Below are 26,393 nucleotides of genomic sequence, written 5' to 3'. Positions count from 1 at the left end.
TGTGTGTGTGTGTGTGTGTGTGTGTGTGTCTGTGTGTGTGCTCTGCCAGGAAAGAGAGCCTACCCGCATGCGGATCACATTGACTGAAAGATAGGACGGAAGAAAGTAAGAAGAGCAAAGCCTGGAAATCTTCAAAATGAGAGGGCCTCTTTTGATGTGTGTTTGCATTCCTCTCAGTGTTGGTGAAAGGGGAGCTGTTGAACGGTAGTGGTGGAGAGGAACACTTGAAAGTGACCGAGGTGCTGAGAAAAACACGCGCCAGGTCTCATAACAAAAGTCTGTGAACAGAGAGAGGAAGAAGAGTTCAGAGAGAAGAAAAGATAAGGCACAGATACTGTTGTGGAAATGGAGTAAAATAATTACTGACCTGAGCTGTAAATTCATTAGTCAAGTGATTATTATTACTGACTCTCTTACTTGACTTCAAAATATTGGCATTCTCTCAGAAAGAAAGCTACTTCAACAAGTGATCCTGCACTGGAAACAAGTGGAATGATCTGAAACCCTTATGATTTTAAGACTGACACTGGCAGAAGAAAACACAGCAGTGACTTTCCCCATTACCTCAGTCTTTTTCCTGTTCCCCGTGTGGTTAAGTGGCATATCTGGATGGTCCATCAGAGCGAGAGCTGGTGGAGGAAAATCAAGATGTACAACCTCTGCTGTAAACTGTTCTCTGGGAATATTTCCCTCCCTGTGCTCGAACCCCGCTTTAAAAAGGCAGACTTTTTCTGCTTCCTATTTCAGTTATGAATCATTAAATATAAGCCAGAACATATTAATAGTGTTCCCGTGTGGGCGGACTGAGTTTGAAAACAGCTTCGAAGAATTTGTTGAATTAAGAAAATACAAGACATATTTTTTGGCATCTGTGTTCACTTCCAAAACAGCACTTGGAAAAAAACAAACGCACAGACATATATTCTTCACCAAACCTCACTTTAAATGCTTGTAAGATAATTCACTAAAGGCACTAAAGACATTTCTCAATGGAAAAAAAACCCTCTGGTTTTGTGGCTGTGTGGCAGGAAGGAACAAGAACAAAGCAGCCTCACTGTAAAACTTAGGGTTAAGGTTTCGGATATGGTTAGTCTAGCCTTATGGAAAAAAGCAGTTTTGCATTGAAATAAACTAAATAAATCATTTAAAGCAGTAATCTGTTAGATTCCTGTTTTGTGATTTGGCTGCTAGACAGACACTGCTATGGTGTTTTTGCCCTGCACTTCCCAGAAACCATTTGGTAATCAGACATTAAAGCCGATCCTGGGGCGTCTTCTCTTGATTTTAAAACTTGTACATTTTGGTCTTCAAGACACCAGATGTAGAAGTTTTCATGATGGTAAAGTAAAACCGGAGATATATCAGACATAAAACATATGAGTTATTTGTGTATAACATTTATATGAAAAGTAAAGAATCATCATTTGACGGAGTTTGGGGACTCTGTGTGTTGTGGGTGGGGGTAATCCTGCCTTACGCTCTCAAGTCCCAGCCTGTGGTCACAAGAGGGTTGGGAAAGGAGGTGTGGTGTGGGGGGTGCTTATCCTGTTCGTGCCGCAATGGGCTGCCCAGCCAACCAGAAGATGAGAAAAGAAGTGGACCCTTGTTGTTTGTTCGCCTTTGGCCCCTGCCATCTGTCTGCTTGGTTCCTGACACCTGTACCAGCCTGTCAGAGCTGGGCTTCCCTGTCATCGGGGGCAACGCGGGTTTGGCCTGTTGGGAGACTCCGGTGTGTGTGTGTGTGTGTGTGTGTGTGTGTGTGTGTGTGTGATGGGGGGGGGGGGGGATATCAGGGTGAAGTTGGGGCCACATTTTGAGTATAGTCTCCCATTGCCTTACTTAACGGCGCTGTGGAGTAAGGTCTGGCTACACCACAGATACATTCTGGGATAGGAGAAAAAAAAACTCTGGGTTGTTTGCATTTATTTAAACCAATCACAATCGTCTTGGGCGGCGGTAAGCTCTGGACGCAGACAGTGGCTCTGCTAAATAGTCTTGGTAAGGAACTTGTTTTGGTGGAACATTTACACCTTGAAAAGAAAACGCCACATACAATATTAAATTAAGTTAACTGTTGACACAATACAGAAATATGAGCTATTTCAATTAGCTGGATACATGGTTAAACCTCATTGGCTCTTACCAGTGTATCTCTGTGTGTACTTCATCCACAGCAATCCCTCCAATCGTGCCCAAAATGTCCCAGTTAGAGAGGAAATGACCTAAACATATTCTTTATACACTCACCTAAAGGATTATTAGGAACACCTGTAAGATTTCTCGTTAATGTAATTATGTAATCAACCAATCACATGGCAGCTGCTTCAATGCATTTAGGGGTGTCGTCCAGGTCTATACAATCACCTGAACTCCAAACTGTCAGAATAGGAAAGAAAGGTGATCTCAGCAACTTTGAGCGTGGCATGGTTGTTGGTGCCAGACAGGCTGGTCTGAGTATTTCCCAATCTGCTCAATTACTGGTATTTTCACGCACAGCCATTTCTAGGGTTTACAAAGAATGGTCTGAAAAAGGAAAAACATCCAGTATGCGGCAGTCCTCTGGGTGAAAATGCCTTGTTGATGCTAGAGGTCAGAGGAGAATGGACTGAGTGATTCAAGCTGATAGAAGATCAACTTTGATTCAAATAACCACTCGTTACAACCGAGGTATGCAGCCAAGCATTTGTGAAGCCACAACACGAACAACCTTGAGGCGGATGGGCTACACCAGCAGAAGATCCCACCGGGTACCACTCATCTCCACTAAAAATAGGAACATGAGGCTACAATTTGCACGAGCTCACCAAAATTGGACAGTTGAAGACTGTAAAAATGTTGCCTGGTCTGATGAGTCTTGATTTCTGATTAGACATTCTGATGGTAGAGTCAGAATTTGGTGTAAACAGAATGAGAACATGGATCCGTCATGCCTTGTTACCACTGAGCAGGCTGGTGGTGGTGTAATGGTGTGGGGGATGTTTTCTTGGCACACTTTAGGCCCCTTAGTACCAAATGGGCATCATTTAAATGCCACAGCCTACCTGAGCATTGTTTCTGACCATGTCCATCCTTTTATGACCACCATGTACCCATCCTCTGATGGCTACTTCCAGCAGGATAATACACCATGTCACAAAGCTTGAATCATTTCAAATTGGTTTTTTGAACATGACCATGAGTTCACCGTACTAAAATGGCCCCCACAGTCACCAGATATCAACCCAATAGAACATCTTTGGGATGTGGTGGAACGGGAGTTTTGCATCCCACAAATCTCCATCAACTGCAAGACGCTATCCTATCAATATGGGCCAACATTTCTAAAGAATGCTTCCAGCACCTTGTTGAATCAATGCCACGAAGAATTAAGGCAGTTCTGAAGGCGAAAGGGGGTAAAACACGGTATTGGTAGGGTGTTCCTAATAATCCTTTATTTTGAGAGATTTTGAGAACAACAACATACAGAGAGTGTGAGGCTTTATCCTGAAAATGTTCTTCTATTGATCCAGACTAAATTTTGAGAAATGAGCGCAAATCTAGCAGTTTTACTTTAACAGTGTTTAGTCCCCTAAACTGCCTCTGCTAATTCAGGTTTTTTTCTTTGGTAAATGACCTTTACAGGTCCTAGTACCCATAACCTCTCATCATATATATATATATATATATATATATATATATATATATATTGGCCTGAGGTTCAGAGGCAATTGGAAAGCAAATAGTTGGCATGCTCTTAAAGTATGGAAACAGCTATTAATGCGGTGCCAGATGTTCATCAGACGGCGATGTTAAGGGGAGGATTCTTAGTTATTTTTAAGGGCCAGGGCTGCTTGAAAGGCAAACTCTGTTGCTATGAGCACTGGTGTGTTCATGGGCACATCTTATCTTTGCCAAGAGGGTTCACTACCAAAAGGAGCCTGTTCTCTCGCCAACTCTGAATAAGATAAAAGCCCATGAAAGAGCACATTAAATTCTATCACAAAGGTGATGTCAGAGTGACGGAGTTCTCCAAGACAAGACTCAAGGACGTTTTGGCACCAGAAAAAAAGAAACAGATGCAGCCTAAACCTGTTAGTCACCCACCTCTAATCGGCTTACATTGGCTTGGTGACAGGCGACTGGCACCTCCGAAGGGTCACAGACATGGCTGCTAATACAGACACGTCACAATAAAGGATGACATGTTGGATATCCACATGAAACCCAAAACAGCACTTCAAACATTCGGCTAGAGCTAACCAGATCACTGAGCAATTACCTTTTTCCTTTTACATTCTCAGCACTCATTATGTATTTGTGTTTCCATATTCTCATACCCTCTAGTATTACACTTTTTTTTTAATGTCTTTTGATCCGTTAGAATTGTTTTTTATGATCTTTCTTACAGCCAAAAATCACATTTGTTTCCCTAATTTCCGGATTGCTGTTTTAGGATGTTGTTTTGTGTCCTTTGGGCACAAGTCAAGTCATAAACACTTGTTTTATAGGACTTGAGACTGCAAAATAACTTTTTTTGGTATGTTCGTGTAATGTTTTAATCAACTGACTTACACTTACATAGCTGCCAACAGGTGTGAGGAGTGAATTGAAGTGCTTCGTTTGGATGCCTCCAAAGCATTCACATGCATACTAAAACGTGTTCACTTTTCCAAACAAGGAAAAAAGTCCTTTTCCTCGCTCGCACCTGTGAAACATGAAGTCACCCCCCTTCTGATCACAGCCACGTTGCTCGGCCTTGCCATAATGTCATCTCAGCGCTCTGTCAAAGCACACAGACATTTTCTCGCCCATGTCTGAAAGCAGGTGGTAAAGCCACGGCCACAGGCTAGCTGCAGTGTGTGGAATGACTTCTCCCTCCCGGGCCGGCACTGGGTCTTGTTTGTTCTCGGCGGAGGATGATCTTGTAGGTCCCACCAAGTCAAACAAGTGGCACGTTGCCAAGTCATCGAGCCATTCACACAGACATGAGGAGGTATTGACACAGTGTGTGCGGCTCAAACCTCAGCGCTAAGGGCCACTCACATTTACAATTGAAACAGAAGAGGACTGTGAACTCATTACATCAAACTGAGAAACCTGAGTGTGTGTGTGTGTGTTTGTGTTTAGTGCCTGAGCTGACGTTAGTTACACTGACAGAATAAATACATATGCAAATCACAGCGTAATACACGTCGTTTTTTTTACTACATTGAAATAAAAGACATCGTTTCAATCTCTTGCTTCCTACATGGTCTGACATTTGACAAAAGGTGATACATTTATGAATATTTTTTTTTTAAAATGTACAGTATTTAGATTAAATGAGAAGAAGAGAAAAGTGTGAAGATTCAAAATGGCCTAATATTAATATTGTTAAAGCACGGCTGCCATGGTCAGGAGTTTGAGCAGTTTTGTGGCTGAGAATCATAACACTTACTACATTTTATATGAAATAATTTCCCTGTTTATCTGCAGTATTCCTGACTTTATAATCACATCTCTGGTTTGGAGAAAGTTTTTATAATGATCCAAAATCCTGACATCACCTCCAGGCTAGCTGCTGCTCCGCTAGCTGCCATAACTCAGTGTGATCTCACTCATTGAGATTTTTGTCACATGACATTTTGGGGATCACTATCCAAATATTCTAAGGTAAATGAGACTAATTTATCATTGTGATAGTCATTTACCTTCTTCCTGAAAGCCACGGATGCATTTGTTTGCATACAACAAAACTACAGCTCCTATTAACTTTTTGAATGCATTACTTTATGTTTTTCTTTTGCACGGGCACAGCCAAGATCAAATATTTTACCTAACGTTAGTGTCTGTCTTGCTTTCTCTAGGTTGTGACGGAAATTGAAGCGCAGCATGGAGACTTCAGCTCCAACCGCCACTGAGAAGAAGGAGTGTAAGGGTTCGGGTCTGGATGGAAGCAGCTTCTCGGAAATCCCAAAGAAGCCCTCGCCCACCACTTTGACCAGAGGTACAGCTATTTTCCAATGCACTTTTCTCCTTTACTCTTTATACTAGATATTCAACATAGGCTGGACATAAAGTAGGTCTTACACATGCTAGCTGCAGAGTGATAGTTATCAGTCATTCTGTAATTTGAGAAAGCGGCAGCCCTTCAGCTCTGTTCATTTTAAATGCTTTTATATTATAGCACTGTTGTATCCTTTTGTTTTTTCATGCACTCCACAGTGCAGTGAACTGAAACATTATGGCTAGTCACATAAGTAGCTGGCTAGCACATGAAAAGAGTTAGACCAAGAGAGGGCTGCGTGTTTCAGAGATGTCAGAGAATGGGTGATGAAAAAGTGTTATAATGAGGTCGAAAGACCTTGCTCTCACCTCCCGAGTGTACATTTCATGAATTACTAAAGAAGGCTGGCATAGCAGTGGACGACATGGTGTATCAGAGTCCTCGGATAAAGGCTGGGTGCAGGGAGGCACCTTTGAAATGCTAAGAAGATGGTATGACGTTTGTGGCGGTATTTCTGCTTAATGATGGGGCTTGGTGGCCTGCCACGAGAGGAGCCACGAGCATTAATTGTTTAGGGATGCGGGGTGAGAAACTAGGACGTTTCAGTGTGCCCTCCCTGGCACCTCCACAAAGAGGCCACAAGTTTTTCAAACCATGCAGCAAAGAAAGAAATGTTGTGCTTGCCATGACATGAATTATTAAGTCATTTACACAGTTATGACCATTGTGTTTTATATAGGCTGTGGGGGCTGAATTTTCATAACCTTGCACCACTGAAGAAAAGTAGTCTGCACCCATCAGGGCTTATTTGTGCTTGTGAGGTACCACAGAGGGTGCAGGGTGTGCATGATTCCCACTATAAAGGGGACATAATTAAAAGATGAGCTCATGTTTTCATTAGTGAATGCGTGATGAAAACTCCTCCTAACGAGGTTTGAGGACCTTGTTCGGGCCTCTGAGGTACCAGTGTTATAAATTACTAACGCCTGCTGGTGGACACTGAAACCCCCTCAGGAAGACACACTGGCATCATCTGAGGGGCCACTGCAGGAACATATCATTCAAGTTGGTTCACTGTCTAATGAAGGGCCCGCTGGCCTGCCATCACAAAGCTCACTTTGTCACACTGGGGAACAGTAAAAGTAGGACGTTAGTATGTCATTAGATAGATTTAATGCTCTGCTTTTGTTTTCAATTTGATTATTCTTTCTTTTTATCGGAACTGGTTCACAAATTAGGATGCAAGCAGACACAGAGATGTGGGGCAAATGTGAATAAATCAAGCTTGGAAGAATTCTTAAGATGTCACAAACTGGCTTACTTAAAGGTCCTCTTTTATTCAGACTACTTGTAGTTGAAATGGAATTGCAAAGTAATCCAAGCCACACAGCTACATTGGAGTTCTCATAAGCTTGAAAATGAACCCACACAAGACAATAGTGTAACTTAAGCAGGAACATCCTGAGAACATCTTGCTCACCCTAATCCGTTGTGTCAGCTGGCTACGAATCTCATAACTTGTTTCATGAGAGCTCACTGTGCTTGTGTTTCATAGAGACTTGCCTTGCCCTGTTGAACTCGTCCATGTCTCTGAGTGTCAAGACATAATGGAAGTGTGTCTGAGTGGCCACTAACGCAGAGTGTGTGTGTCAGGGTCCAAGGGGAAGTAAAGGAAAGAGGATAGAGACCAGGGATGCATGTTGGGTTCATGATAGGAATCAAGCTTCTTTCTCCCGGGCTTGTTAATGGTTTTAAATGGGCACCCATATTTTGTGGGACAGCCTGCATCTGTTTCGCAGCTACAGGGCGTGCATCCACAGGCACGGCCCTTGCAACCTGACTCCGCCGCCCCGGGATTTACGAGTCTCTGTCGGCTTGCGCTTTACCATGTCAGAGTAACGTGTCCAGATTAGGTACCAAGACTGTAAAACATCTCATGGTTTCAAAGGAATACCTTTGATTGATTCAATCCCTTCCTCCCTACTTCATACCCAAGACCAGCATTAGACGCTCAGATGTGCTGTGTACAGAGGAAGAGCGACGCTTTCAAACACAGATCTGCCAACTTGTTGTTTTACGGCCCTTATTATATCGTGAGAAAGTTTGCCAGAGAGAATTTTTCCGTCATCCCTCACTTTCGTGTTGACTGTACGAGGCCAGTGGAGCAGACAAGCTCGCTAACACTCTGATTATTTCTGCCTAAGCACTGTGTTATATTCATCTTTCTTAGAGTCCGACCATATAGCTCGCGAACTCCCGACAGAGATTGATGTTCTTCAGCATAAAAAAACACATTGTCCACAGATAATTATTCACAGCTTTGATGTATCCAAGGAGGATGCCAGTGAGAGGCGCCACAAAAAAACGTCCTCACCTTTGTCAACACTTGCCGTCTCACTTGTACTCAAACAAGAATACAGCATTAAATCACCCAACCTCCAGTTTTCCCCATGAAAATAGATCAGCTGCGAGTCTGACTCGGAGTGGTCACTGTTTGGATGAAGAAGAGGAGTCTGGGATAATTAGTCTTGCAGGGAGTAGAGGGTGGCTTTGGGATAGGGAGCTGTGTGTTAATCATGGCCATCATGGGTGAGACTTAGATGGAGCTATAGTCTGAAGGGTCTCCACTGGGGTCTCTGCACTGGCCACAAGGCCATTCTCTAAAGGGTGCTCTGGATCGGGTCACGGCCCCCCCTGGCAGAGAAAAATGTCCCCGAGCATAACAGACCCCCCCCCCTCCCCAGCTCCCTCCCCATCCACAGGCCTACTCTAAAGGGACGGCCACTAATCTTCCTGAGAAAGGGATTTCTGCCTTTCTTTCTATGCTCCTAAATGAGGCTCTTACGCTGCTGTGGTTCCACAGACCGGGTGAGAGGTGGAGGAGGGGGGCGGGGGATTCAGGGACCAGGGTTATGCAGGGATGACCGCATTCATGCCAGACCCCTGTGCCTCCTTTTGGTTTAACTCCTTGGCCCTCCACCTTAGCTGAAAGCATCAGAGAATCCCATCACCCGATGCTTGAAGTATTCTACTTTAGCAAAGAAAAAGAAAAATGCAGTTCTTCACAATGGCCATGGTACTGTGTAACATCCAGATGATAGTTTTTTACCAAGGCAAACAAATATGTGGTTTAAGGGTGTAGCGCAATGCAACTTTATGTCTTTTGCTATTTTAAGAAAGAGATCGAGTTACGAGGCATACATACAAGAAACACCTCCCCTGGCGCCGAAAGCCTCCAAACATGTCATGGATTTCATTTTTAACAGACCAAAGTACATATTGGTATCCCCAGTGTTGAGAAGGAATCGGCTCTATCAGGTGTCAGCTACCGTAACATTTTGTAACAGCATATCAATAATGCCTTTTCCTGATACTTGAGAAGACCTGCAAGCAACAAGCTTACAGGAAAGTCTATTGACCATGTCCCAATGTTGTTTATTTTCCTGTCAGGGTCTATAGCCGCACACTATCAGGAACTCATGCTGTCCTCCAAGAATGACTTCAAGAGAGGCTGGTATTGTTTCTGTCCCGGAATGACTTTCTATTTGCAAACCTATAGCTTCATCATCTGCAGAGTCAGTTTACACTTAGATTGTGTGCCTGATATGTTCAGTGTGCGTTTACTTGGGACACATCTAATGCAACAGTCCATCCATTTAGTTCCATTTAAATATTCATATATCTCCATCCGGTCTGGTTTAGGAAAAAAAAAACTGCTGAAATACTTGAATGGCTGACGGCTATCTGGGTTACAGAGAACCATGCTCGCATTACTTCATGTGGCTCTTATAAACAGTTAACTTGGTAGCTTTCCAAGTCACTCCTCACCTCTCCTCCCAGCTTCCGTCCTCGCATCTCTTTCTCTGTCTTTTTCAGTCTTATCTTGAGTTTCATTTTGTTCGCTGGCCGAACAAAATGACAGGATTTAAAGATTAGATATGCTAAGTGAAAGCAGAAGGGGGACATCTTGTTTTTTCATTGTTTATTTGCCCTTGCTGATTGCAGTGTAAAAGCATAAAACACAGGTTTTTGATTCCTGAGTACTCGCTGAAGTTGCAGCCTTTATCATCACTCATTACAGGGCGTTATCATCACAGCAGTGCTGGCCTACATACTAATTCAAGTGTGGTTATCCTTCAGTGATTGGTAGCATTTGTTCACAAGGGTTATGAAGCCTAATATACTCTATATACATGCATTTTGACAATTTAATTATACATCCATTTCCTGGATTTATTTTACTTGAAATAACTAAGCGAAGAAATGGCAAGCTGAATCCAACGACAGAGTTCAGAGGAATTCTTAACAAGTCAAAAGCACTATTGAGACGTGTCTTCCTAGTATTGAAAAGGAATCTCTCAAGACAAATGTTTATTTTAGTGAATGCTTAGAAGACAGTCGTATTGGCAAATATAAAGCAGCCTAGTCTTCGAATAGTATTTTCTGAGCCAAGGCTTATAGTATGTTAACTGAATGGAGCGCTGACAGCCTTTGGAAGGTCTCTAATGTGGTTATGAAACATAAATCAGCCTCAAATGAGAGGACATTTCTGATATTGGTTGTTTCTTTGGAACGCTCTGCCTCTGCTTCAAAGCATCCCCAGAGTTAAAAAAGCAACGTGGTATGCTTTGGGCAATGTCTGTGAGTATAAATCTCTCCGTACCAGAGGCGTCTACACATACAGGGCCCAAAGACAACATGTTACATTCCTCACCGTTTACAAGCAGAGGGAGAGGAGGTGGAGGCAATATATGGATGCTTTAGGGGATTAACCAACACCCCGTCAGCCAGCTTTCTCTTCCTATCCCTCTTGTCTCTCCCTTCTCCCTCGCTTGTACTTCCCTTTTTCTTTTTGTGCTTCATTCTCTCTTAAACAGAGAGCTCTTTCCCAGCATGCCGAGTGTAATCCATGCCCCTGCCTCTAAGACACTTCCTGCCTGTTTTGTTTGGGATGGGAAACAGCCCAATAAGGTGCCTGGCTCTCTCCTCTTCTCCAAGGTGTCGCCTCAGGCAACCGCTTTCTTTTGACAGGATGACGGCACACGCTATTAAAGAACTCGTTGAGAGTCTATGTCCGTGCATTTCTATGCTGTCAACTCTCAATCTCCCTGACCCCACGTAACCCTCCGCATCCATCAGACTTGAGCCACCAGTCTGCCAGCCTCGGCTACTTTGACACGCTGATGTAGCCCTAACACTCACAGTTCAAGTGAAGCAAAATAAACGTCCGAGGAGTTTAGACGTGGTAAAACAAAAATGTGTGCTAGCTGTAAACACGGGCAGGAGGCGCTTGTGTAAACAGGCCTGGTTCCTACGGCTGAGTTGGTCTAGAGGCGGACAGTTTGTGGTCAGGCTCTTCCGGTTCGTAACCCCACCTCCACACATACACACACACACACACACACACACACACTCCCTTCGCCTGCAGACACAGCTGTGGTCCGCCCTCGTAGAAACACTGCTGGAGGAAAATAATCTATCACAGCGCTGCACGGAACACAAAAAGCCCACTCACCCGTGATGAGAAGTGCATGTCTGTAGTTACTGAGGCATCATTCGAGATTATATAAAACAATAAACACCTTGAAAAGTTTGCATCAACATGTATTTCTCCAGAGAGAACCTTACAGATTAGATTTTTTTGTTGTTGTCTTTTTTTTACAGAATTGTGTCTCAGCTAGGGCCATGTTTGGTCTATAAAATGCAAGCCCCCAGGAAGAGCGCCATGTCTAAAAGCCACCATGGGCTTAACGGATAACGGTGGTACTGCACCCCATTGCCCAGAAAGACTTTTCACATAGACTTTGCATGGCAAAAGAAACTTCTATATTTCAGTGGATAATTTTTTTGGGGGTACATCATCTTACCAGCCCAAACAATTAAAGGGTCCTTGTTTAAAACGTCACGTTTTTAACATTTTTAAAATTCACTAGTAGTCGTGAGCAGACCCACGGGACTGCGCCCGCCCGCTCACATGACTGTTCTCCAGAGGTCCTGTAGCTGTAATAATGGATATTGCTAATGGTTGTAATTCACCATGTGTTCTATTAATACGTCCAACGTTGTCCATGGTATTATCTTATGATACACCCGAGGGATATATGTATGCTGTAAAGCCTGTAACGTGGATGTAACATCATGTATGAAGCGTTTCCCAAACTGGCGGGGCTATCGGCTAGTAGCGGTTAGCAGTAGCTAGCATGGCTGTATTAAGAGAACGGTAATACCATAATTAGCTATATGCCTACATAACGTTACGACAGACATAGCTAGTGATTACATCGCCTTGGTTCTCTCTTATGATACATCCGAGGGCTGTATGCTGTAAAGCTTGTAACGTGGATGAGGGATGAGCTCTGTTCACGAAACTGCAGGCTAACCTTAATAGCTAGCTAGCGCTAGCTAGTAGCTAGTAGCACGACATAATGATTAAATCTCCTTGGTTGTCTAAATACATCCATCATTTATTATTATTTTAGAGTTTATTATTATATCGGATGTAAACGATCAGGAACAACGAAAACACAGTGTTTAATGTTAGTGAATATTTTAGACAATGAAACGGTGAGTTCATGAGTTTGCCACTTGTAAGCAAGCCCCCAGGAAGAGCGCCGAGTCTAAAAGCCACCATGGGCTTAGCAGATAATGGTGGTACTGCACCCCATGGCCCAGAAAGACTTTTCACATAGACTTTGCATGGCGAAAGAAACGTCTATATTTCAGCGGATAATTTGTTTCTGGGTATATCAACTTACCAGCCCGAACACTGAAAGGGTCCTTGTTTAAAATGTTACATTTTTAACATTTTTAACATTCACTAGAAGCGAATCCAGAATTATTAAATTTGGCATGGTGGACACGAACAGAGCCACGGGACTGCGCTCGCCCGCCCGCTGTTCTCCCTAGCTCATGTAGCTAGCTGTAATAATGGATATAGCTAATGGTTGTAATTCACCATGTGTTCTATTAATACGTCCATGGTATTATCTTATGAAGTCATGATACATCCCAGGGATGTATGGAGCTGCTGTAAAGCCTGTTAGCTACGTGGATGTAACGTCATTAGCGTTTCCCAAACTGGCGGGCTATCGGCTAGCTAGCTAGTTGCTAACATCAGGGGTAGCTAGCATGGCTGTATTAAGATCTATACATAGCTAGCTATATGCCTACATAACGTTACTACAGACATAGTGATTACATCGCCTTGGTTCTTTCTTATGATACACCCGAGGGCTGTATGCTGTAAAGCTTGTAACGTGGATGAGAGCTGAAGCCATGGATGAGCTTTGTTCACGAAACTGCAGGCTAACAGCTAGCTAGCGCTAGTTAGTAGGTAGCTAGCTAGTAGCACAACATAATTATTAAATCTCCTTGGTTGTCTAGCTAAATACATCTATCGTTTATTTAGCTAAGCATGTAAACGATAGGGAACAACGAAAACAGTGTTTAACGTTAGTGAATGTTTTAGACAATGAAAACGGCGAGTTCACGAGTTCGCCACTTGTAAGAGACACGACAGAGAAGCTTATGAACGCGCATGTTGCTACGACAACGCAAACAAATTGTTGCTAATGCGCATGCCCATCGTGAGCCAACCAGCGTTATGGGCGAACAATGCGGAAGAGCCGAGCTCCATGTTTGCTTTATGCGCTTTTGAGCACTCTCATTGGAACGTACGGGGCTTCCCGCCGAACACTGTATCCAGTTCTCTTAATACATCCATGCTTGTAAGAGACACGAGAGAGAAGCTCATGAACGAACATGTTGCTACCGGTTGCTACGACAACACAAACAAACTGTTGCTGGTGCGCATGTCCATTGTGACGTCATGGGCCAGTCAACACGGAAGAGCTGAGCTCCATGTTTGCTTTATGCGCTTTTGAGCACTCTCATTGGAATATACGGGGCTTCCCGCCGAACACTGTATCAGGTTCTCTTAATACATTCATGATAAAATGTCAAACGGAAAATGTGAGTAAAAACGGAAAAATGCCCATCTCAGTTTCTTAAAGTCCAAGGTGATGTCTTTAAATATCTTGTTTTGTCATTCCAAAACCCAAAGACAGATCAGTTTACTCTAATATCAAACAGAAAAGAGCAGGACATTTGAGAGACTGAAAACGTAATTTCCTGCCATTAATTGCATGAGAAATTACTTTAACGACTAATTGATTATCAAAATAGTTGGTAATAATGTTTCTATTGATTGACTAATTGATCAGTCGACTAATTGTTGCAGCTCTAGTCTCAGCCTGAGTATGCCAGTGGACATTAGGTGTCTTTCCAATTGATGCCCGGTGTAATTGTATTGTAACTTCCCCAGAAAACAAGAAGAGGAAATTGATTTTTGCCATCAGTGAAATTCCTCCTGAGGGAAACGCTGCTTCTTGTAATTACAGATCTAGAGTTTCATGGCTGCTGCTCTCCAGCCTCTGCTAGCATTTAGCAAATCGCCAAATCCCTGAGAGCTCTGGGGCACAGTCACACAGAGCTAGAAGTGTTCATACGTATCACCTGCCAGCCAGCGGGCGAATTAAGTGAAAAGCACTGGGTTCAAACCTTAAAATAAAATGGTCACGGCTAGAAACAATACCAAACCATCCTGCCCAGTCAGCAGCTAGGTTTGCAGAGAAGGCGGAGGAATTCCATAAACATTTATGAAAAAATAAACTTTTACAATGTATTTTCATGGTCACATCCCCAGGGAGGGGGAATCTTTCTCCAGATGCAGCATGCGGTTGTGACACCGGCCTTCCCCAATGGCCTGATTCCAAGGACAGGACGCAGGCGAGTCGCAGGCGAGTCGCAGTAAACTGCGCGAGCAGCAAAATAAGCAGATGAGGTTGCCTCAGTCAATACAGTGGGCGCAGGTATAACAAACATAAGATGCCCACAATTCATTGGCTTGGAACAAATGTCCTAAAAACAGGATCAGAGGGGGTAAAACTGAAAGTCCTTCTTAGACAAATACACATGCAATCACAAATCAAATTAGGTGTTCGAGCTGTGTTTTATTGACTTCTTATTTGATCAATATGTGTGAAAAACAAATGTCAACTCCAAAGGTCCAGTGACTAGCTTTTCAGCTGGTGTTTGTGCGACACTCCTGTTGCAAAGCCTTAAAAATACATAGGGGCCTCAGGAATCTGCAGACTATATGTTCATATTATGTAGAGATAACGACCAGGCCATCAACCAATCTTCAAATCTTCAAAGAAATTCTAGCTACTCTTCAAAGGTTGAAGAGTAGGTAGAATTTCATTCGACCAAGATTTTTTTTGGTTGAATACAGCCCTAATCCTTAGCTGACACCAAAGAACAATTAAAACTTGCCTAATCAAACCAAATTCCTGAAGACCTCTCTCTCCATTTTTACTCTCGCAGACGGGTTAGATGGCCAGGGCGGCCAGGAGAGTCTGGCTAGTCCACATAGCATTCGGGGATGGGAGGAAAACGTGCTCTGGTTTATTGGCATTTCTTTAAACCAATCACAATCGTCTTGGGCGGCGCTAAGCACCGGAGAAAAGCTGCCGCTGCAAAATAGATAGGAAAGATCTTGTTTTGGTGGAAAAGTAGCAGAAAAGTAGTTTTAGTCGTGCAACAGAAAACTCAGATTGGACAGATAGTCTAGCTAGCTGTCTGGATTTACCCTGCAGATATCTGAGGAGCAGTTAACCATAGTCCTCATAAATCCACCGGAGTTCAGAACGCCAACACAAAGAAAGAGGAAGGTAACGGATATCCGGCCTAAATGAGTGAAATCCGGCGGATTTTCCGGCAGCAACGTCAAGGATATAGACTATGCGGTTAGCAACCTGTACTTCTTCTACTCTGTTTTCTGGTGGATTACAGCCTTACAACTTCTGACCAAACTACGCTGTAGCTGGGTTTATTCGCTCCAAACCAGTTGATGGAAATGTAATTGGACATTTAGTTGAATTTATTTTGTCCAACATAGAGAAGAAATTCCACTTAGAGGCTGGTTTTCCTGCACAGTTCCTCTTGTACCATTCTTTACTCCAGGATAAAAAAAAGGATTTTCTGCCAGCCATAAGCATCCATTTGCTACCGTGTCATATTCTTAGTGAGAAAGTTCTTGGGGACTGCGCTACTATTAGTTACACTGCTCTGTAATCACAGCCCAGCCTGTCATAGGGCCATTGTACAGTTGTCATGGACCATCTAAAGAAAGGCAAACAAAATGCTGCCATATGGAAAACTGATTTGTAATGTCATTCATCATATAGCTGCAGGAAACAGCAATAAAGACAGTCGTTCAGTAACAGCTGGGTAGCAACAGATGATTGAGTGCTAACCCTGGCTGGAGTTGGCAGTGTTGTTTTGTTGGTATGAAAGAAGCCACTACATCTCCAGAAACAGGATGTCTGAGATTTGAATCTTAAATTCTTACCCAAACATTACATTTGTCCTTTGGCCAATACTTTTACCCAAAGTGCTTCACAGTGCCATTTTTAGCTCGGAGGCCTCAGTACAATCAAAAAGGGGTGATACAGCAAAGTAAATATTGTGAAACATTTAAAACATATTTTCATTGTGACTTTCTTTGCATTTTTGTAATTTACACTGTAAACCAGTAAGGACATGTAAAGATTCAAAGGGCAACCTGACACTAATGAAATCAAAAATAACACAAAGCGATAAATGTTGCTATGAGAAAATGTGAACTGAGCAATAAAAAGCAGGAATGAGTGATGCGTGAATGCGTGATGTTTGGGTCCAGTTACAGATGAACAAAGAATTAGAAAAGTTTGACTGTCAACCTTTGGTGTTCAAAGTCAGTCATCCATCCATTCATTCATTCATTTAATACCAACAATGAAAATACTCTCCAACCCTTTTCTGTCAAATAAACATCCAGAACTGCGGAATTAAAGTTTTGCTTTGCCATAGCTTCATTATGTAAGTGGAAGGAGGCAGCTGTCTAATAAACAGTCTACAAATTAAAAGGGTTTGTTGAATGAAAGCCTGTGTGTGTTAGTATAGCGTGTATAGCCTGTTGTGTTTTGTTTGCTAGGTGATTTCCCCGACGGTGTTAGCTAAGCCTGAGAATTCTTGGCTCTGGCTTCAAAGAGCAGCAGGGTCATCCCCTGGCAGCGGCGGATACAGACATGTTCACGGCAGACGTGGATCTGACACGCACAGCACTGCAAGCAAGCTGTTTGTCAGCTTGACCCCCATCATCATACATTTTGAGTTTGTCTTATGATTGTAGAAGAAACGGAGCGTCCCAAAACTGAAATTACTTTGTGCTAGAGAGCAGTTCCCCGCTTCAAGTCCCGACACACACACACGCACGCACGCACACACACACACACACACACACACACACACACACACACACACACACACACACACACTCACTCACTCACTCACTCACTCACTCACTCACTCACTCACTCACTCACTCACTCACTCACTCACACACACACACACACAGCTTAATAAAGAGACTGAAGAGTTGTCTAAGCACAGCAATACTTTTTATTAATTAATAAATACTTAAAATTATTCATTTTTACACACTTACCGCGTGTTGTCACACAAAGGCATACACCCATACTTGTGAAACCATTAGTCAAGTGACAGAAGAACACTTCTTTTATCATTGTAAATTGAAAACTTCCTGGTTTTAGACTGAAAACAAAAACAAAACAGGCAACATGAGGACACCTTGGCCCTGGGAATTTGTGTTGGTAATTTTCAGATTACATCTTCAGACTAGGCATTTTTCAGAACAGATTACTCGATGTAGAAAACTATCATTAGTGTTAGCCCTATAAGTATAGTTGTCATGGACCATTAGTTGTCAAGTACATTCACACACGTTCACATTGTGCAAATTAAAACCCTTTAAGAGTACATCCTCACTAAAGCTGTATTTAGTTGTGACGCAAGGGGTTAACTGGTCCTGCCTTGGATAGCTTTTGATTTATAATACAGTTGTTGATAGCACTGCCGCAGGACTAAATGGACATACTGCATGTGATCCAGTCATATTGTGCTTTAATTACATTCCCCAGTAACTGTATTTACATTGTTTACATCTCTTCTTTTTTTTTTTACTTAGAAGCGACTGTTTCTTACTGAATATTACACCCTTCTGCCATAACTATATGTTCTGTCAGCTAATGTACACAGTAACAGTAATGCACAACCATAAATCCATTTAAGTGTGTTAAATTTAAAACACATTATCTCTAGATTTTGGCCTTCCATACACACAAAAGCTACATCTATACTGCTACATTTTCATTTTTAAGCGGCGTTTTAAGACAAAAACAATCTTCGTCCACACAAGAGTTTTAACCCCAGTAGTAGAACTAATCTCTGTCCATATTAACACGTCTTAAAACGCACATCACATGACCATTCACACACACTGGGCATGTGTGTGGCGGTGTAAACAGAAAGCAGATTGTCTGACGTTACTCTGCGGTTGAAACTCATGGATGTATAAGTTGAAAATGTAGAAAATACTTTAGTGAAAGAACAACACTGACGAAAAAGTAAGAGCAGGGATTTATTAGGAGCGAGGACGAGGTGGAACTGTTACTGAAAGGTACGTTTTTTTTTTTAAAGACATGCTAGTGTAAATTTAGCCTAAGATTTCATTTTCCTCCACCAATTTACCCAGCTCAGACTTAACAGAATAACTGGTCAGTCCCACTCTTTACCAGATGTTGGCTATGATGTGCAGTTTTGTTGTTTGCTGACCAAAAGAAGAAGATGAGATTGAATTGTCTCCCTGTTGTTCAGGTCTTTCAGTGTGGACAGAGAGCTTAATGAAAACAACCTGAAAATCCTAGAGTGGAAGGAATTTTTTTAAATGTAGCCGGCTAATGCTGTAGTCTTACCATCACCTCTTGACCCTTGGCGGCTTAATGCAGCCTATCTCCAGATCCTTATCTTATCAGGGATTATACGTTTGGCATCAACTGTCATGGTAAAAGGTTGTACTCTCATGGCATGTTGTGGCGAGGTGTAGTGTTCATTTTGTCACCTATTTTTTATTTAGTCTTAGTCTTGTGCCAAATGTCCTTGTTAGTTTTAGTCATATTTAGTCATTCACATATGTTTTTTTGTTAGTCAAGTTTTAGTCGACCAAAAGTCTCATCATTTTACTCTAGTTTTAGTCAAAAGAGAACTCAATATATCTTAGACAAGTTTTAGTAAAAATTTCTGAGATTATTTCTGATAACGATTTCAGTCAAATAGTTATATAAAAATAAATTATATAAAGTTATATAAATATCGAGCCTCTATCCTTATTTCACCAGTAAATTCCTGTTAAATGACAAAAACAACCACTGGATGGTCAAAGTGTATTTTACAATAACTTTGAATGCAGCACGAGGCTGGCGAGGCGAGTTTCAAGTGAACGCAACATCTGTGTTGTTTTTCAGACAACGGCAGCTACAGACTGTTGTTGGAATCCTCTACAGTGAAATACAGACAAACTTTTACACCGTTTAGCTGTCAGCATTTTAACCGTGTTTAATCCAGCTGCTAGCTAACGGTAGGCTAACGTTACCGTGCAGCGATGTTTCGGTTGCCTCTAATGTCAGTTTAGGAGCATCAAAAGAGAAGCACAGGCATTTAAGTGGCACCGAAATCTTGCTATTTGGTCCGGTAGATAACGGTTGTTAAAGCACCGGTCGGTGCCGTGTTAGCACCGGGTCTAAGTACCCAACCCTAGTAACAGCTGAATATTCTATCTCATGATGATTGTAGACGAAAATGAAGAGAGATTTTTTCTTAGTTTTTATTTTATGCATAACATTTTAGTCTCGTGTTATTTCGTCAACAATAATGCATGTTAATTTAGTCTTAGTCAGCGTTTTTGGACATTGGCGCAGTCTCGTCATCGTCTCGTCTTAGTCATGGAAAAAAAGGTCGTTGACGGACATATTTAGTCTCGTCTCGTCTGACGAAATTAAGACTAGCAAGGTGCTTCTTCACCGAAAACAGCTATTTCATTGCTAGATGCACAGCATATCGTATCAGTCAATGCACACCTCCCTAGGGACCTTTTTAAAAGCCTAAACACTTTGGAGCAGAGCTGCAAAGAATAATCGATTAATCGATTAGTTGTCAACTATTAAATTAATTGCCAACTATTTCGATAATGGATTAATAATCCTCTGCTTCCAGCTTCTTAAATGTGAATATGTTCTAGTCTCTTCTCTCCTCTGTGACAGTAAACTGAATATCTTTGAGTTGAGTTGTGGACAATTTTTTGATGTTTTATAGACCAAACAACTAATCTATTATTCGAGGAAATAATCGACAGATGAATCAACTATGAAAGTAATCATTAGTTGCTGTCCTACTTTGGAGACCCACAGATAGCTTGGTAATTTGTACATTTTGCACCATCTTGACTTTATAATGAACACAAAGTGCATGTGTAGCTCAGCTAAAACTAAACATGTGTACTGGTAATATGTGTGTGTGTGTGTGTGTGTGTGTGTGTGCGCTTCTGGGTATGCTTTTTCCATGAGTGCACATTCTCTGAGTGTTAGCTTTGGCAAAACAGGTTTGAGATGCTTAGGCGATAAAGGTACTGTAAATCCTCTTCATTTAGCAGAGTTGTAGTATTAGAGAGAATCTGGCCCATCTGAAATTCCCACGGAACAAAGAGGAAGGCGAGGGGAGGGGGGCAAGGGAGAGGAAGAGAGAGAGAGAGAGAGAGAGAGAGAGAGAGAAAGAGAGAGAGAGAGAGAGAGAGAGAGAGAGAGAGAGAGAGAGAGGGTACTCAGCTGAAGAGGGGGTATTGTTTACATATCAAGACTCTTCCTCCAACTCCCAGGAAAAGCAGTAATTTACCTTGCAAGGTTTTGCAGTTTAATTTCTCCATTGTGCAGGGGGATAACCCCGTAATTATAGAGGAGGAAGTAGCCCTAAGCCCCGGACAGAGAGCCTGAGTGAGTTCTGGACCCCCTCTCCCCCAGCCTCGATCTGGATTTCTCACTCACTCTTTACTGTGGCCATTTGGCCTGTTCATTAGCACTTGTGGGGTGTCTGGGCACTTGCCAATTAGTGCCAAGTAATATTTTCCTCCGTGAGGCCAGAACAGCTCTACTGGTAGAGACTTATAGGCGTCTGGGCCAGAAGGATGAGGGGTGACGGGGGGTTGAGGAGTGAAGGGGGATGGCAAAAGCTGCCAAAACCCTGGGGACCCTTTACTTTACAGATTGGACACCACTTCATAAAATCATCCCAACTTTTTGGAACACTTACTGCAAAAAGCCATCTAATATCAAGCTTGGTAATTAACATCCAGATGCACAGTAAGCCATTATGACAGACATGAGCAAATATTGACCTAAGTTATAAATGTTTAGAGTATGTAGGGTTGAATATATGGGCACTGCAAAGCTATCCATCAACAAGTTAGTAAGTTGTATGTTCAGTCTGAAGAAATGTGCAGAGGGTCTGTTGGTTTTACAAAACAAACACTTTAAATATCTCACCTTGCCACTAATCAAACTGTGACGGCCATTTTTTACTTTTTTCTGACATATTGTGAGCCACACGATGAATCGAGAAAGTAATATGCACACTGGTCAACGATGAAAATAACCGGTGGGACAAATGGGACCATCCTAAAAGACCTGGCACTTTATTTGAAAGCAAGTCATTCAGAACATGAAGCCATCAAGGACAATGTATGTTCAGTTTACAAGCCAAAAGGAGAGAAGAAGGTAGTTTTGAAAGCTTTATTTAGTATCTTGTAAGAACATTGTTAGAACATACTGACTAACTGAAGTGCGGGAAACTGCATTACTGATGTTTTTGCAGGTGTGCATTAAGTTAAGTCAATACTGGACAGCTTGTGAGTTTGTGAAATAAGCCGTGTGCATGTGCATGTGTGTGTGTGTGTGTGTGTGTGTGTGTGTGTGTGTGTGTGCACGTGCGTGCGTGCATGAGTGCTTGCGTGCGTGCGTGTGTGTGTGTTATCCTGCTTGTAATAGCTGTAGAGACAGCGTAATATCCCTAGAACTTGGCTGTGTGGCAGAGGGTGTAACAACAATAATACAAGGTATTCATTTTGTGTGATTCGCCTCTCCTCACACCAGAACATCTTGCAAAACTAGCCTAGTTTTTACATTTTACAAGAAATCATTGTTTCTTTAAAAGCTGCTAATACTACACTAGCTGTCCTCCATCCATGCTTATTATAGACATTGCTACAACTCTGATCTTTGTGAAAGACAAGATGTGCGCTTAATTGCCTTTCTCTTCCACTCTCTAACTTTCTCTCTCCCTCCTCCCTTCTTGCACTCTGCCGCCACACAGTTGCTAGCACCATTAGACTGTCATAACACGGCACATATAACCTGAGGTGATCCCGGGGCTGAGTGAAGCGAGCATCCCCGGTGGGCAGGGCGCTGCGGCAGCCAAACAGGATTGCTACCTCATGGCCTGGGGTGATGGGTACCACATGTAAGCAGAGGCAACCGCTGGCCCTAATAGGAGCTGACAAGTGGCAGTCTGACAGGGGGAGATCAGATGGCTTCGGCTGGCCTATTGCTATAGAAACAGAGCTCTGTGTCTGTTGGGGCCTATAGCAGAGTGGTTTGCTTTAAATAGAGTCTTTGTACAGAAGGACAACTCACTCATGGCTCCCCTCCTGATTGGTCTCTCCACTATTTTAGAGCTACACTGGCTTGGATAGACACACATGCTGGAATCCATATGTTCCGTCGTCGTAAACTGATCCTTTTAATTAAAGGGTCCTGTAGAGTTTTGGACCTCTAATCACGCTATGGAGCTGTTTTTTCTATGAGTGGGTCCCCGTTTTGTCAATGCCATACACGTACAAAAGGATGCACATGCATGTGGCACGATGCAAGGTCCAGCCAATGGTTTTACACTATTCCACTGGTCTACGGTGGCAGTGGTCTCGCCTTGCCAGTACTATCTCCACAGCTATGTGGAGTCAGGTCTGGCTACACCACACATACATTCTGGGATAGGAGAAAAAAAACTCTGGGTTGTTTGAATTTCTTTATACCAATCACAACCGTCTTGGGCAGCGCTAAGCTCCAGACGCAGCAACAGTAAACATTTGTACCCTGCAAAAGAAAACGCTACATACAATATTAAATGAAGTTAACTGTTGACACAATACAGTAACGTAAGCTATTTAAATTAACCGGATACATGGTTAAACCTCATTAGCGCTTACCAGTGTATCTCCCTGTGTACTTCGTCCACAGCAATCCCACCAATCAGTCCCAAAACATCCCAGTTAGAGAGGAAATGCCCTAAACATATTCTTTGTAAATCTTAGCAACCATTCCCTGAAAGAACCAAGCAGACCTGCCTTGTTGCACGATCCAGATTTTCTTCAAAACATGACATTTTCAGTGCGTAGCTTGCTAACTCAAAGTTTGTTGTTGTTTCCCGAAGTGAAGGGATTTTGAGAACGGCGACACACAGAGAGCAGAAGGGGCCTTATCCTGGAAATGTACTTCCGTTCATCTAGACTAAGGTGGCAGTAACATGCCAAGATATGTTGCGATGCACCAACAAAGATAGAGAATAAGAAGACTGCAAGCTACGTGGATGGAAACAATTCTGGATTTAAAATACTTAGAAAATCAGCTTTGTAAATGTTTAATGAGGAAGGTAATGCATTCAACCCGTTTGTTAGACCTCAGGGAAACACAGAAACATAACGATAACCTTTGCTTAAAAAAAACCCCACACGGTCCCTTTAAAATGACTTGAGTTGGAATGTGGGTAATGTAGCCATCCAATTCTGACAGGGAAGAAGCATGTGTGGAATATAAAAGACAATATCTCTGTTTCTGCTGTGACGACTTTACATCTCACAGTTTGATAGGCGTGCAATGCTGAGTCAGTGGAGCACTATTGTGAATGGTGAAACACACCAGACGTGACATGTAGATAGGATGTGTGCTGTTTGATGCCTATCGTGCACACAATGTGTTGCAATGCATACATCAACACGGTCACTCCACATAGAATGAAATATATAGAATGTGCCCTGATAAGGATTCAGGAGTCATGTCATTGTCAGCAAACACATAGGTTGCACTAGACATTGTAACAAATGACTAATGCGGTGGCTTTTCTTGGGAGGGCAGTCTCGTCAGTTGTCCCCTCACCTAAAGAGGGAACAACTGATGAGATCTTTCTTTCCCGTCTCTTTTTATACAGTAGTTCTCCTCCTTACCAGGAAAAGTAATATTCGTAATGTTGGGACTGTGGCTCGTCAGTGTCCATAGAACTCAGATAAATGTTTCTCCTCGCCCACTGTGACACTTACAACACCACACAAGACAACACGCTATCAACAATCCATGGGGGATTGTGAAAGAGTCACAGCTTTTCTGGAGTGTCAACTGGTACTGATGGCAGAAAAATAGGACAGTGGCGTTTCCTGACATGGTGCATCTAATGAAAGCACACCTCAACACTGGTGTGTGGGCTTACATTGAAAACAGCAGTATGTGGGACTCTTACGCCGTACACAGCTGGTGCATTTCACCCTAAGTACCACAGACATTTTGCTACTGCAGGCTTGGGGTGGATGACAGAAAAGATCTCATTGGCTACCTAAAATGCAGGTGAACAGCAGTGTTGAGGTGTTGCTGGGTTTAGACACAGTATGGGTGGAAACTATCAATCAATCAATCAATCAACATTTATTTTTATAGCACTTTACAGCAACCAGCAGGTATCCAAGAATGAAACAACATAACATACAATAAAAAGAATAAAAACATAGAAAAAAGTAAATTCAGAAAAGATTACATAGAAACAGTCTTGGGGCAGCACCTGCGAAGGCGCCATCACCCAACACCCGTACCTTGAGCTTGGGACTTCTAAAATCAGCTGAGTCGAAGACCGCAATGACCTGTTATGCTCACGAAGGCTTAAAATCTCGGACAAATGCTCCGGGGCCAGGCTATTTAAGGCCTTGAAAACAAACATTAAAATCTAGTGGGTACATACTGGTAGATTCTTTCTACCAAAATCTGGAGATAGCTAAAACCCCCAAAATCACAACTTTTTAATAGCCTTTGCTGGAGCCATGATTCATTCCCCCTCTCTTAAACCACAGCGTATGGTGCAACTTCACATGTTTGCTGTAAGCGCTTAATGTGGTGCATTTAAAGAGAAGATTAGGAATAATACAGTGGCAGCATGTGGCACCCTTTCCCCACAAAAAGAACAAGAGTTGGTTGATGAAGATCACAACTGTGCCACATGTGGATCATTATCAAGAGCCAGGCAGGAACAGTTAAAACTTCAATGTGCTTTTAGATTGGGGCTTTGAAGCAGGGCAAAGGGAAAATGCTTTCTAATCAAGGCCTTGCAAAAACAAAAGCCACAATGTGTAAACTCTCAGACGGCCATCTCCAACCTAAGGAGCCAGATGGTCTTCTGTTTGTTTGTTTCTATTGAAGGGACAACCAATCGGAATAGTGAAAGAATTATATGAAAAGTCAGTCTGTAGTCATGTGTTTGTTTTGCACATAAAAGCTTTAGGACATATACAGTAAAACAACAACATTTGGAAACAGACTGTAAAGCCCCCCCACCCCGCCCCTTTTTGAATCAAATCAAGATAAGCGTACAAGTCTCTACCCTGGATTTGCTCTGGAGCCTGGAGTTTGGCTCGGGTCCACACTGTAATTGCTTCACCATGTCGCCACTCAATTGCGCCGTCACTAAGACTGAGATAGAATATGGAACTCTCTCACATTTTCGGGTGTCTTATTTTAGCCCTCCAAATTGTCAAGGTTTGATGAAATCCCACTGTTATCATCACTGTTGTAGTCCAAGTATGAAATAATTAACTGACAGTCTTCAATTTGTTCCCCAAATGGTTCCCCTTTCATGTTGATAGAAGCTCTCTAGCAGTAATTTAGTCTAGAAATGGGCTCAATGACAGGGTACGATGGTCTATAGTCAAAATTCTTAAGTATGGGTCACCAAACGTGGATATGTTATTATAATACAGTACAGATTTTATAATTAGAGTGTAAAATGTTTTAGTTTTCATTGTCTATGGTATGATGGCACATATTCACATTATTCAACATTTAGGTCACAAAAAATGATGCAGTTGGTCACAACAGGTTTAAAGGTGTATTGCACTTCCTTAAAGTTGGAGTACTCACAAGAGAAAAAACGGTAAAAATTCATGCAGCACAGGCCAAGTTATCCTGACTTTAATCCCTAATATGGCCTAAGCTCCACAAATACTGGATCCTGCATTTCGCACAATGCTCAATAACATATTTTTGTTAGACTGTCCCTGCCCACGTCTTTTAAACTTTTAAACTTAAAGTTTGTAACGGTTGGGGTTAGAATGGATGGTGAGGAGGGACGGGCAAAGGCATGACCTGCTTCTGATTGGCTGGTACTC

At 42.4% G+C, this 26,393-nt stretch overlaps 1 protein-coding gene across 1 annotated transcript in view; it reads left to right on the top strand.

Annotated features, from left to right (window-relative positions):
* Positions 1–26,393, top strand: part of gli2a (GLI family zinc finger 2a) — a 115,879-nt gene that overhangs the window by 16,568 nt on the left and 72,918 nt on the right. Inside the window, exon 2 of the mRNA XM_031279058.2 lies at positions 5,826–5,965. Coding sequence (XP_031134918.1) covers positions 5,851–5,965 — 115 coding nt within the window. The 5' untranslated portion in view covers positions 5,826–5,850. The remainder of the gene's footprint in view (positions 1–5,825; positions 5,966–26,393) is intronic.

The sequence above is a fragment of the Sander lucioperca genome, chromosome 8 (assembly GCF_008315115.2).
Source record: "Sander lucioperca isolate FBNREF2018 chromosome 8, SLUC_FBN_1.2, whole genome shotgun sequence".
NCBI lineage: Eukaryota > Metazoa > Chordata > Actinopteri > Perciformes > Percidae > Sander > Sander lucioperca.
The sequence above is the reverse complement of the archived record's forward strand: the minus strand, read 5'-3'. Positions and strand labels throughout refer to the sequence as shown.